This window comes from Salvelinus fontinalis, chromosome 12, assembly GCF_029448725.1.
Source record: "Salvelinus fontinalis isolate EN_2023a chromosome 12, ASM2944872v1, whole genome shotgun sequence".
Lineage (NCBI taxonomy): Eukaryota > Metazoa > Chordata > Actinopteri > Salmoniformes > Salmonidae > Salvelinus > Salvelinus fontinalis.
The window spans coordinates 50,250,081-50,264,596 of NC_074676.1; the positions used below are offsets into that span (position 1 = coordinate 50,250,081).

The 14,516-nt window shown below is 40.5% G+C and overlaps 2 protein-coding genes across 5 annotated transcripts in view; one reads left to right on the forward strand and one right to left on the reverse strand.

The window, feature by feature from the left end:
- The first annotated feature begins 359 nt into the window (after window positions 1-359).
- Window positions 360-3,306, forward strand: LOC129867581 (zinc finger protein 112-like). The gene is made up of 4 exons (XM_055941074.1): window positions 360-841; window positions 976-1,100; window positions 1,828-1,930; window positions 2,103-3,306. The coding sequence occupies exons 1-4, from the start codon at window positions 568-570 to the stop codon at window positions 3,074-3,076; spliced, it is 1,476 nt and encodes a 491-aa protein (XP_055797049.1). The 5' UTR covers window positions 360-567; the 3' UTR covers window positions 3,077-3,306.
- Window positions 3,307-5,639: 2,333 nt separating this feature from the next.
- The window catches only part of LOC129867582 (sterile alpha motif domain-containing protein 9-like), a 40,980-nt gene continuing 32,103 nt past the window's right edge, over window positions 5,640-14,516 (reverse strand). For all 4 annotated transcript variants that reach the window (XM_055941077.1, XM_055941079.1, XM_055941076.1 and 1 more), the window contains 3 exons: window positions 13,130-13,850; window positions 12,658-12,928; window positions 5,640-12,460 (listed from right to left, as the gene is read on the reverse strand). In XM_055941077.1, the coding sequence (XP_055797052.1) occupies window positions 8,811-12,460; window positions 12,658-12,928; window positions 13,130-13,834 (4,626 nt within the window). In that variant the 5' untranslated portion in view covers window positions 13,835-13,850 and the 3' untranslated portion in view covers window positions 5,640-8,810. The remainder of the gene's footprint in view (window positions 12,461-12,657; window positions 12,929-13,129; window positions 13,851-14,516) is intronic.

The window sequence follows — 14,516 nt, forward strand, 5'->3', positions numbered from 1 at the left end:
AACAGTATTGTAATGTTTCTCTATTGACTTTAAAAAATATACTTTTTTGTAACACAGTGTCGTTTTTTGGGTCCAAGATTTTTTAAATAAATGGCGTTAATTGTCTTCGTATCTGTGTCCTCTATCTATATCTCTATATCTTCTATTCTCACATTTCTAATGACACACAGACATATCCGACAATTGTACGGACTAAATGTACTATATTTTTAATTGGTTTCTAAATGGATTATGTAAAGATTCGAATAACCGCCCTCATCTCTGGTGTATGTCTGTAGTCCATGCTGGACAGGCGCGTGCGCATTGTGTGCAATGATTTCCAACAAGCAACTCCATTGGCTAAGAATTTGGAAACGTGATTGGCGTAGTACTCTCACGCAGTCTTGTAGTGCGGAATGCTTCTTCGTTTACAGTAGGTTGGAGTCTCTGTTACAACTGTAACGTTATAAACCCTCTAACAACATCAACTGACTCATAGACAAATGCCGTGTGTCTGTGTAGATTAGGGTACAAAATAATTTGAGGTACCTTGCTATAACAAGATTGTCAGTCCATTTGTGGGACACAATGTCGTCTTCCGTTCCTTTTCACACACAGCTCACCTCCATAATGGAGGTCTTGATGAACGCGGCCGTGTCAGAAATATGCGAACTTGTGGACGATGGATACGCCGTTTTACACTTGGAAATATCTCGAAGTCAAAAAGAAAATGACGTTTTGAAGGAGAGATTACATATAATGGAGACGCGTAATGCGCATGGACATGGAACGAAGTCAGTAGGCCTAGCTCACGAGCACTCCATCAGAAATCACCTCCCAGTGAAACCAGTCCTCAACTTGGGTAACTTTTGTTTACAATTGTAGGGATTTAACCAATGTTTTTGATATCACCACTATTTTACTAGCCACCGTAGTCAATGATATACTTTTCGTGGGTTTTCTCCTAATTTCTGTTGTGCCATTTTGTGTATTTAGAGACTGGTGAAAATCGATATAACGGGAGTCCCATGGGGAAAGAGTTGAACCACCTTTGCAGCGATGAGGAGCATCCAAGCAAAGAAAATGAAGATTCTGTAAAACAGTCTTGTGCTGTTATGAAGGTAGATGACTAATGTGATAAAATGTTAAATATCTCTTAATAGAAAATGTTAACTACGGTTTCAGGCACCCTAGTTAAAAATGCAGTACTGGTGTGATAGTCTAGGACAGGGTTAGTCAAGTACTATTTGAGGAGGTCCGGTCACACAGATTTCCTAGTTGGTTAAGATCCGATTGGATAATGTAATTTATCGGCGTAGTAACAAACCCACACTTCGCAACCCCAAGCTGTTCACACCCTCTTGTTTGCTGAGAGAAAATGTAGCATTTTTTAAAGCAGATTTAACGCAATTCTACACATTTTGCATGGGGCAGAGATTTTTTTGTTATTGTTTTAAAGCGAATTTCCTGCAATTCTACGCATTCTCCCATGTCTTATGTGTGTTTATATGATACCAGGGGTCGAAGCCCCAACCTTGTATTACATTTTTTCGGGAACCTGCAATCCGAATTGCAGCGTTCTGGGTCCGGATCCGGTCCGCAGTCCGCCAGTTGAGTATGGGGGGTCTAGGAGTTCTTCTCAATGGACTATTATATTATTACTTTCTTTACATAATTGGAGTGACATGCTCTTCTTGATATGTTATTGACATTTTCTTTTACCTGCATTGGTCATAAAAAAGTGCATATTCAATACATACAACAATACAGACCATACTTACATAATGATCTTTGAGATGTCATATTATTGAAAACTTTTAAGAAAGGATGAATCTGGTTCCCTTACAGTCTATGGTGAAGGAGATGCGTAAGCCTGGGTGCATCCAAATCAAAGAGGAAAGACTGGAGGGCACCATAAGCCTACAGAATTACCCAATGATAAAAGGGGAGAGTAAGTGCAATGGAAGCCTATAATAAAATGTAAAATGCCAGTCATATGGAATTATCTATACTAGAAAATACCAACCCCATCTTAGAATGATTTCTCCAAAAGTCAAGGAAAGGCAATTATACACTACGATTCACTGTTCAGTTATATTTAATACATTCTTTCCTCTCTATAGGCAGTGTTGAATCAGGTGCTGATGAAGACAAAAGAGATGTGATTGGGCACACTCAGATCGACAGTCTCTTTGAGGACTATGATTCTCACATCAATGCAGACCAAGAAAGCGAGAGCACGTTCCAGAAGCTTCAGCATACAAATGTTGCACACCACGTACTGAGGCAGGGATACTCAGGCTTGTGGACACCAAGAAGCACTGAAACAGATTCTGAGGATCCAGCTTGCTCTTATGCTGCAGAAATGAGCCCCACTCGTGTCACAGCTCACACAAAGCAACAACGACAGAATTCTGTAGCTGAGGAAACTTTTTTCGCTGTTGAATCTCACAATGTGAAACCAGAGGCTGCAATGCTTGATTCTGGACCCTATGAAGAAAAATATCAATCTAGCAGTAATGATAATTATTATGATAATGATAGCAGTAATGATTTGCATCCACAAAACAGCATCTCTTCCGAGGCTAGTGAAAACTTTGGAAATATTTTCTCTAACAGTCAAGAAAATATGAGAGAGAACGCAGCAAGGTCAAAGGTGGGCATAGTCCAACGCTACATGGCAGGACATACAATTCAGCACAGGGTTGGCAAGCGAGAAAAACGGTTTGTTTGTGGCTTCTGCAGAAAAAGTTTCACTTGTCCAAAGTATCTTCAGTCTCACCAGCGGGTTCACACAGGAGAGAAACCCTTCAGCTGCTCTCAGTGTGGGAAGAGGTTTGGCCAAGCTGGTTATCTGAAGAAACATCAGAACGTCCACACGGGAGAGAAACCATTTGTTTGCCCACTGTGTGGAAAGCGGTTTGCGGACTCTAGTAATCTCATCAGACACAAGAGTGTTCACACAGGAGAAAGACCCTTCATCTGCATACAGTGTGGGGAGAGGTTTGCTGCGAAAGACAACCTTAGAATTCACTTAGAGAGAAACCATTCTGGTTGCTCAAGTGCTGAAGATGTGATGTCACCGAGTATACCATGAACAGGATTAGTCATGAATAATTCAGCATTTTAACATTTTTGACTGATACTCGTTTTGTCTGTAGTGGGCTATTTGACATTTACAGTTGAGGACTAGTTTTGTAACAAAATGAATGGAATTATAAAAAAATATATTTTTAATGTGTGCCTCCATTAATATTCATATTTCAAAAGTGCTGCAAGCAATATATGAAAGGTGCAATAAACTTTTTTCAGAATTGCACCTGAAAATGTATGTTTTTGTGAAGTAAACAATTTGAAGAATAAGGCCGTGACTTCTGCGATTTCCCTGCAAATAAAAGTCCTGCAAATGAAGACGGTAATTATAAAAAAAATATGTATTTTTACATTTTTTACAATTGGTCAAAATTTGTAAGACTTATAATTTTGTTTAACAATATAAAAAAATATAAAAAGCAGCCATCAGCAGTAGAAACAATAACAAAGCGGACTTTCCTTTATTCAGTAAAAACCTGAGGGATGATATGTAACCACTCTCAAATTCATAGACAGAACTATGGATGACTGACCATCCATGATATCAAAATTATAGTTTGAACCATGTTTTGAGGCTATATTGGTCACATGTTCTATGTTCACAAACATTGGAGTAAAACAAGCTTATATTTTGGGTTCTGATGGGGTACGACAGTTGAACAAAGTTCATGAGGCATTTATAAGTTAAATTCTTCAAGAATCAATGAATACATATTTTTTATAAGTCCAAAAATAAATGTAACAACTGCTGATTGCCCCTTTAATAGCACAAATCATATAGCATTGACAATATTGTTAACAGGATTAAAAGTAGTGATTACTAGATCGTGATTATGGTAATAACAGTAATACAAATAAAACATAATACTACTCTTAATAGTAATAACAATATTATTAATAATATAATTATAAACTTTAGAAAACCCATTTTAAACACATTGTTATTTAGCCCATTTGTATTGCACGATGTCCACTACATTTTTCATTTTGGAACATGCATTGCACAGTACATAATTGCCTGTACGTTGTGTCGCAGCAAAAGGGAGTCCACTCTACTCAGGAGCAATTCTAGTTTCCAAAATCACAGAGTTTACACCCAGAGGAGTGTCGCTGGTCATTTTGCAGCCCTTAAAGAGTGGCCAATCATCTTAAATGCTGTAATTTTTCCTATTGGACACAAAAGTCAGTTGGACTTCGGAGCTCGTGTCAGCCAGGCTAACTCTGTGATAGAACTATCAATATATCACTTGTAAATACCTCTGAATTTATTGTACTCACATTTACATTTACATTTAAGTCATTTAGCAGACGCTCTTATCCAGAGCGACTTACAAATTGGTGCATTCACCTTATGACATCCAGTGGAACAGCCACTTTACAATAGTGCATCTAGATCTTTTAAGGGGGGGGGGGGGGGGGGGGGGGCAGAAGGATTGCTTTATCCTAGGTATTCCTTGAAGAGGTGGGGTTTCAGGTGTCTCCGGAAGGTGGTGATTGACTCCGCTGTCCTGGCGTCGTGAGGGAGTTTGTTCCACCATTGGGGTGCCAGAGCAGCGAACAGTTTTGACTGGGCTGAGCGGGAACTGTACTTCCTCAGTGGTAGGGAGGCGAGCAGGCCAGAGGTGGATGAACGCAGTGCCCTTGTTTGGGTGTAGGGCCTGATCAGAGCCTGAAGGTACTGAGGTGCCGTTCCCCTCACAGCTCCGTAGGCAAGCACCATGGTCTTGTAGCGGATGCGAGCTTCAACTGGAAGCCAGTGGAGAGAGCGGAGGAGCGGGGTGACGTGAGAGAACTTGGGAAGGTTGAACACCAGCCGGGCTGCGGCGTTCTGGATGAGTTGTAGGGGTTTAATGGCACAGGCAGGGAGCCCAGCCAACAGCGAGTTGCAGTAATCCAGACGGGAGATGACAAGTGCCTGGATTAGGACCTGCGCCGCTTCCTGTGTGAGGCAGGGTCGTACTCTGCGGATGTTGTAGAGCATGAACCTACAGGAACGGGCCACCGCCTTGATGTTGGTGGAGAACGACAGGGTGTTGTCCAGGATCACGCCAAGGTTCTTAGCGCTCTGGGAGGAGGACACAATGGAGTTGTCAACCGTGATGGCGAGATCATGGAACGGACAGTCCTTCCCCGGGAGGAAGAGCAGCTCCGTCTTGCCGAGGTTCAGCTTGAGGTGGTGATCCGTCATCCACACTGATATGTCTGCCAGACATGCAGAGATGCGATTCGCCACCTGGTCATCAGAAGGGGGAAAGGAGAAGATTAATTGTGTGTCGTCTGCATAGCAATGATAGGAGAGACCATGTGAGGTTATGACAGAGCCAAGTGACTTGGTGTATAGCGAGAATAGGAGAGGGCCTAGAACAGAGCCCTGGGGGACACCAGTGGTGAGAGCGCGTGGTGAGGAGACAGATTCTCGCCACGCCACCTGGTAGGAGCGACCTGTCAGGTAGGACGCAATCCAAGCGTGGGCCGCGCCGGAGATGCCCAACTCGGAGAGGGTGGAGAGAATCTGTAATTAAGTAATTATAAATATTATACAGAGCTTGCACAGTTAAAAATAAGCATTGTCAATGGGACAAACATTTGACTTTTATGGGTTTTACTGCATGTGAAATATCAGCAGGCCTATTTCATTAAGTTAGAGAATGTATTGGATAACTTACTGAGATTGAAATTGTTATAATCCATCAAAATAAACAAGTAACTCAACAATATTAAAGAATAACACATACAGTATAATACATTTTTCAGGCCTTCGTATCTGCAGAATATCTATACCTGTACAACTGTACTTGTTGTTCGTATGAGTTTCTCTCATAATACAATATGCTCATTACATAATTGTACAGTTGGTCCTACAGTTATTTACATTGATTACCACAATTTTACAACGTGTACAATATCTGTGAAATTGAGATATTTACAATAGATATGTGTATTCACAGTCCTGCTGCAACATAAAGATAAGTGTCACCTTGATACAAAACATTTCATATTCATTTTTTTGGCTTGATATGCCAAAAATAACAATGCGCACACACACACACAATGCTTCATTATTCTCCATTCTCAAATCTACTTATTAGACGTCACATGCATTTTCCTGCATTTCTGGACATTGCATCCAGGAGCACTTAGATTGTCTTGTCCTGACAGTCTTTCGTCATTCCAGCAGTTACTTCCATGGTTTCTCCCAGGATGGCAGAACGTAAACTTCAGATATTTTACATTCTTGAATATCCAGATTGAAAGGACTATATATATATATATTATTTAATCTCCTCATTGCATCAGCATTTAATCTTCTCATTGCATCAGCATTTCCAATCTCACTGGATGTTTTTCCAAACACTAGAGACTCAAAGTATATACAGTTCTGAGGTCGAACACTGGAGGTAACCTCATTAGTCGTCACTCTCCCCAGTAAGAAAACTTGTTGTTTGGTGCTGGCGCCTATGCACACTGAGTAAAACACATCATTCTCATTCTTGTCTCAATGAGTAAGAGAGAGGTATTGAACAGTATTACTAAATCACAGTGTCTACCAAATATAATCCAGAGGATTGGAAGAGTAAAACATCTGCCTTCATGGTAGTCATGGTAGAAAAGTAGCCTATACTACAAGTGTCCTAATGGAGACCAGGCAGGCAGCAATCCAGTTTAGTTTGTCATATTAGCATACACTGCTAGTTAGTAACACCCAGTTAATGATGCTGTGCCTAACTAATAAATCCCAGATAGATCAGACATCACTACGGTTTCTGAAAGAAATCAAAAGTCAATAACATTCTCCTTTCCTAGTACAAATACTCACAATTGTGGACTGTTTCAGTACAAACAATTAGTATTTCAGAGTAGCAAGTCTTTTTCCCCCCTTGTTTTGTTTTGCTCTTCACATGAACAATTCCCATAACTGTGTCAACTAGGACATTGCGGTAGACAGCCGTTTGTACGCAGCAACATAGGGATTATTCTGCCCTGCAACAGCTGCTGTCTCTTTTTTTCTCCATTTCCCCCCCCCCAGAACGTATTTTCAGAATTTAAAGAGTATTTTGTCTCAATGTTGTTTTCTCAAGTGTCTCTAAACCTCAGGGGTAGTTTTACCTCTCAACCTTTGGAGGTCATTCTCACCGGTTGTGGTGAGGCTGGCTTGTTGGTGGTCTGAGTGAGGGTATAGGAGATGGCTGGCTCACAGGCAGGGCCTGTGTGATGTCCTCACTCGCTGTTCTGGTGCTGTCTGTCCGGAGTAGGTGACTCTGGCACAGCTTGAAGGTGTTTCGATGAGCGACGTTGCCATGTTAAGTTTCAACAACGTAGGATCTCAGCTCTGGAGATTTGCTGATGACCACTGCTGGTGTTTTCCATCCCTTCTCTCCATCCAGCTTGACTCTTATTTTTTGAATTTAACTAGGCAAGTCAGTTAAGAACAAATTCTTATTTACAATGACCTTGTTCAGGGGCAGAACAACAGATTTTTTACCTTGTCAGCTCAGGGATTCGATCTAGCAACCTTTCGGTTACTGGCCCAACGCTCTAACCACTAGGCTACCTGCCGCCCCAAAGATTAGTTCCCTTACCTGAACTATACCCTTGACAGAGTGTAAGGGGCGCACTGAATGCCTCCTGTTGTAGAAGCTTGTTTGACTTTCTGATCCTTATGTTTCACACTATCGTGGCTGATGTGCTTTGGTTGTAGTTTTTCAGCATGGGGACGGTCATCCGGATCTGACGTCCTGTCATGAGTTGCGCTGGTTTGCTCCTGTTGCACTGATAGGCGTGGCTCGGTAGCACATTAAAGCTGGTTGTTTGAGAATTTGTTTAGCTGTTTGACAGCTTTTTCTGCAGCGTCGTTTGCCTGCAGGTAATAGAGGCTGGAGAAGGTATATGGATGAAACCATACTTCTTTCTGAACTCGTCTAACTCAGTACAGACAAACTGGGTAGCGTTGCCGCTAACGAGTTTGCTAGGAATCCCCCATCTCACTTGTGGTAGTTGGTAGATGGTCTATGTCTCTGGAGAAGTAGTCCACCACTTCAAGGTATTTCTTGCCCTCTATTGCTCACACAGGTCAACTGCGATCTGCCACAGACCCTTTAGATAAAGGTGTTGTGACAAGTGGCTCTCTCTTTTTTTAGTTGGTTTATTCTCTGTACAGAACTTGCATGATGTCACTTTTCTTGCTTTGTGGGCGCTGATGCCCGGCAACCACAGACATCTTGGGCCTTTCTCCGGCACTTTGTCAGCCCCATGTGACCTTCGTGTATCTGTTGTAGAACATCTTCTTCCTGTGAAGCTGGGATGACGATCCTGTCTTGATACAACACTAGTCCGTCCAGCTCCAATAGATGTGCTCTCGCTGTGTTGTATCCCTGTAGCGAGTAGGGTAGATGCGCCATTCTCTGAGGCCAGCCTTTCGGATGTGGCTGATAGCCATTTGGAGGTTTCGGTCGCTGCATGTCACCTCTCTGATGTCATCCAGCCTGTGTGTAGACTGTAGACACTGGTCTGCTTTCCACCACATGCTTGGACTTCTTCTTCTGACTCTGATTTGTTTTCTTTCAGTGGGTTTCTTGCATTGATTATCCATGCCTCCATTAAGCAAATGTGTTTTGTAAATGGTTGTCTTGTTTTTTCGATTGTCAGGTTGTGGTTCATCCATACTTCCCCCATTGACCACATTCTTGGACCGTAACAGTTGAATCATTGAGGCCTTTTTAACATGGGCTTCTCATAGCCTATTCATACTTGATATCGTACGCAAGTGGTCCATCTATGGCAAATCCTAAGAAGAAGGACACATTTTCTTTACTGTAACCACTTCTTATTCCACCCAGATAGGCTGGCCGAACTGGAATTTTGAGTTTGCCATAATTGGCATAAAGTTCTGATTGCTCAACGGTTCCATTGACCCTATAGAGACGGTCAATGATTTCCCTCTCCTTAAAAATGCCTTCACTCCACCAAAGTTGGGCCAAATCAGCACGTGGTACGCCTGAAAAACACTCATCAAGTTTGGGTTTAGTTACAAGTCTTTGTAATCCTTTTTTTGGACCCAAGTAGAAGTGAACAATGGTGCTGCACTTTCTGGACAGATAGGGCAGTTCCCTGCGGGATGAGTTCCGAAGTGAGTTTACATATGTCCTTATATCGGTGTTCTCTTCATTTGAACTTGGCCAAAGTAACAACAAAGCCAGATAGTATGGCTCTGGGGATGGATGCTGCACACCTATATCTTGCAATGTTTTCATAAGAATATCACAGAGATCCTTGTGACACTTCTCATTGTTAGATATTGGCTTTAGTGTGTGGAGAATTATATTTGCCAAAATCAAATTTTGGCAAATTTTTGTGTCTTTTCTCTTTTGGACAGAATGAATGTGCAAGAATGTATAGGATTCTGTGATTTTTTTCACTTCCTCTGCAGTCATTATATTTTGTTGTTGATGTAACTTTGCAAGTATCCCTGCAAAGGTGTCTGCATTATTTTCCTCGAGAAACATCCTACGCTCTTCAATATCCACGTTTAATCTGAGTTTAGGTTTGTCCGCTCGTTCTTTAAATATTTCCGCTGGGGAAGAGCAGACCAGTGTTATGTACCTGGTGAAATGATCTGAGATTTTCTTCTGATTCAATGATTCAAGCTCTCCTGTATTGTTTCCTTTAATGTATGTGAAGTAACCATTGAAGAATTCAAAAACTTTCTTGACCTGAGGTTTCAAAGCAAGGAGAAATTGTGTATGTTCTTTGATAATATCAACATATTTACTGTTGATTTCATTATCTTCTTTAGGCACATTTGTGATGGGTAGTGTTCCTTTCAGAAAGCTCTGCATGTACATCCTTTTCACTGGATCAGTACCTTCAAAGAATGGCAGGTTGCTTATCATTTCAAACACTGTCAGTGTAATTTCCATCTCTCCTACATAACCAGAGGTGTTGTAGGGTGTTTTTATGAGATATTCATCAGTTTCCTCTTCTGTTTCATTCTTCATGGCTAGCTTTTGAGCCAATTGAAAAGCCTGTATTGCTTGTTGTGCTATCTTGAGGTTAGTCTCAAAGTCCTCTGGCTTGGATAAAGTCTTTTGTTTTTCGATCTGAATATTATGTTTCAGATTGCTTTTGTAAACCTGTCCAATTGTATCAGCTGTGTATGAGTTTTGTTGGACTATCTTGGCTTTTTCTGCCCAAATGAGTGCCTGGGGATAATCTTGCTCATAGAGGTAGAGATACCTTGCAAAAGCTTGAGGAATAGATAACTTTGTAACAAACCTAGAAGATGCTTTCACAAAGATGTCTTGGATTTTTGAAATTGAATTTTCTCGATCCTCTTGAAGATGAATTTTCTCTATCAAGGGAGAGAACTGAGTATCTCTTTCATCTCCCAATTTCCTGCGCTGCCTTTCAATCAGCATGCGTTGAATTGATAGCATGAGGGCGTCTTTTACTACACCAGTTTTGAAAAACAAATCGCAGTGCAGTATGTCCAAGGTTATTTCACTCAGGTTAATTTTGTAGCTTCTGTCCAACTCTTCCAGACATGCATTTGCCATATCATTATGAAGGATTCGAATTGCTTTGTATTTTCCACGTTTCTCCACAACATTTACTTGTTTAAGCAAATTTGAGTAAGGCTCCATTCTGTCAAATAGACTTTCGTTCCCCCAGAAAACTATTTTCGAACCATCCAACCCCAAATATTCCTCACAGAGAGACGTAGATATGTGTGATTCTGCATCATATGAGTTCAACAGTGCTAAGAAGGCAAGGAGTTTTGCTTGCTTTGTGCTCATGTCCAAGTCCTTCAGAGTGTTGCTCACAACATCAGCTATGTACTTCTTGTCAAAGTTGCTCTTCATGATCATGAAGCTGTAGAAGTTTTCAGGTTTTTCATGACTTTTTTTAAGTTCTACCAGTTTTTCATCAAAATCATCTTGTTCCTTTTTCTTCAGTTTAGCAGTGATGTACAGTCTCTTTGTTGCACAGTTTTTGTACTGGTCCTCAGGGTTAGGGCAACGAACACAACTGATAATGATGACTTTTGAGTTTAATGAATCTTCCACACTTCTGCTTGCGTTTTCCTCCTCAACAGCTTGGCGAATGCAGTTCTGGAGAGTTTGTGTGTTCTCTGCTTCCTTTGAGTCATCTACTAACAGCAGAACTGGTGTAGATTTATCACTCCCAAGCCTCATTAGGTTTTTTACTTGAAAAGCCACTTCAGCTTTTGGTAATGTATAGTCCTTCAACACAGCACATCTGAATTCTCTGCGTAGATTCCACATAACATGCATGGCTAACGTTGTGCCTCCACAACCTGGATGGTGGAACAAATTTACCAAAACACATGTGGTTTTGGGATCTTGAGATTTCACTATTGTTTTTAGATTGTCATATTTGTCTCTTCTAATGAAAGGCTTTGCTTTGGGTTTCTCACAAAAATAGAAGTTCCACCACTTGACTTTACCCCCTCTGTAGAATTCCTCTTCGACTTTGATTTTGAAGTCTTGAAACCCTTTGTCGTTTCCATCATAGGCTTTCTCACATTGATTCTGACACAAAATGTCTAGAGCCGTCATGCGGTCTTCATCCTTTTGTTGGAGAACAACAGTGCTGGAGTCAGAGGATGGAAGAAGTTTTCCTGATGGTTGATTGTGTGGTCCAAGTGCCATTATAGTGCCATTGACTTCACTGAGCGTCAACTCATATATTGATTGCTTGGTGATGTCAAACCCACTTTTGTTCTGTATCAAATCCTTCCATTTCTCAAATGTGCTTTGAGATTCACAAATGGTCATAATGATTTCCCTCCATCCTTCCTTCTTGTAAAATGCCATGAAAATATCATAGACTGGGTCTCTTTCAGTTTTTACAGGGGACAGCAGAAGAAATATAACAAGAGTTCTTCTGTTTGAGAGAACTTCAGGTTTGCACATGAATGAAACTATGTGTTCTACATCTCCGCATGTTTTATTTAACCAGTCTTCATAGTTCAGCTCTTTATCCCATTCACTTTGGATGGCATGCCTCCCATTGCAAAATACCCAGCTCGTCTGCTTATAAAGGTTGAGATTTTTAATCACACCATTTACCTCATCTTGAAATTGGGCTGGGAAATGGAGATTTGCAGCTCTTGATTTTGTGTAGAAACTGCATGCTCCATCAGTTCCAGAGTTTGGATCAAAGTCCAGTACACAGAACAATTTCAACTTGGTCAGAAACTGAAGATATTCTAGTTGCTCGGTGCAGCTCTTGTTCATAACAATGACACATTGATCATAGCGGTCCAGTGTATTATCTCCACAAGTTAACAAGCTCTTCAATTTATCACCCTGATCGGTCTCTCTCCTCAAATATTTTTGGGGATCTTGTTCGGTCATCTTTTGTAGACCTGAAAAAATAATGACAAAAAAAAATCAATTGCTGATGATCCTAACAAATATTACTGGTGGTCTTGTTTGCAAAGTGACAATTATGACTTTTGAACCTATAATCAATGCAGTTATATTGTATTAATACAGGTTCAATGTTATTTGGTTGTAATTGAGATTCAAAGACTCATTTGACTGAATGCAATGTTTCACTTACCCAAATTCCTTCTCAGACCGGCAGCCAGTTCATTGTGTCCGATTCTCTCTAGAATCTGAAGAGTGACATTTAATGCCTCTTCCCCATAGTGCTTTGTCATTGCGTTTGCTACATCTGTGCAGGTCTTGCTGTTCTCCAAGTGACACCGTGCAATTGGTTTACTGTTCAGGTTTACGTCTTTCAGACAAGACTTAAAGCGTTTAAACTCATCCAGGTGTAAGTCGTCGAGGGTATCGTAGAGCAAGGCAAGTGAATTTGACGTTCTTGAGAACTGCGGAAATGAAATAGGGTTCGTTTGAAATGTTTTATTTTTAGGCCTAGAAGACAATCACAATTGAAATTGTGTTTACTGCCACACACATATTGTTGTGTTTAATTGGCAAATATCCCCTGCTTTACTAAGCAAGCACATACAGTATGTTGTGTGTGAAGTACACCTAATTAAATAAGCAAGATGCTACACAACCCCTACCTTGGACGGTAACATTTCTGCACCCATGGCCTGTGGTTTTGGTACTTCTTTTTTTCGTGTAACCGTTTTCCCTGATGGTTCCACTATTTTGAGCTCTTCTGTGTTTGGTTCTGTCTTCATGGGGGATACAGTCTGAACTGGAGGAGCTTGACATAGTTCTACTTGCTTCTCAGGTGTTTTTTGTAGATTTTCTTGGTCAACGTTGATGTGTGTGGGGGGTTGTAATATAGGCTCTGGTCCACTGTTTAACTTTTCTAGCATGCCAATTATTTTAACAGCAGGACCATGTTTTATGCCTAGTTCCACAAGATCATTCTTTTTGAAGCAAAACAGGCAATCGCCTGACACTTCCTCTTCCACAATCCGCTCTACATATTGGTGGTATACCTTCGCCTTTTCCCGTAACCACTGACAAACTTGTTCTTGTGTCCATTTCTTGATGTATGCAGGAAATCTTGATTTATGCTGTAATCCACTCTTCAATTCCTCAAGCATTGACACAATTTTCACAGCCGGACCATGTTTTATGTTCAGATCCAGAAGATCCTTCTTTTGAAAGTATTGTAGGACTTCCCCTGATACCTCCTCTTCTAGCAACTTGTCTGCATATATGTGGTTAATGTTAACCTGCGTCGTCAACCACTGATGAACTTCTTCATTCGTCCACTTTTTGATCTGAGTTGCAGACTCCATTGAATGGCTCATTGTGAATCAAATATTACTGAAATAGAGAAGAGAGACAAACCATATTGTTGAGTTTTAGCTGTAAGCCTCCTTTGGATTTTTTTTGCCTATACTGTAATATATAATCAAATTCATGAAAACCTTGTTATTTAAGGTAGCCTATATTTAAAATATATAGTGCCTTCAGAAAGTATTCATACCCATTGAACATATGCTGTTGTGTTACAGCCTGAATTCAAAATGCATTACATTTATTTTTATTTCTCGCCCATCTACACACAATATCCCAAAATGAAAATTGGGAAAAAAATAAGGGGGAATTTTTGCAAATGTTTTGCCAATAAAATACAGAAATCTAATTTACATAAGTTTTCACACACCTGAATAAATACATGTTAGAATAACCTTTGGCTTTAATTACAGCTGTGAGTCTTTCTGGGTAAGTCTCTCAGTGATGTAAAGTACTTTAGTTTAATTTTTTTTTTTTACTTAAGTCGTTTTTGGGGGAGTATCTGTACTTTAGATATGTTTTACTCTACTACATTAAATTGTCTAATTCACACATCAAGAGAATATCCCTGGTCATCCCTACTGCCTCAGATCTGGCAGACTCACTAAACACAAATGCTTAGTTTGTAAATTATGTCTGAGTGTGCCCCTGGCTATCCATAAATTAAGAAATCAATATACATTTTGTCAATTA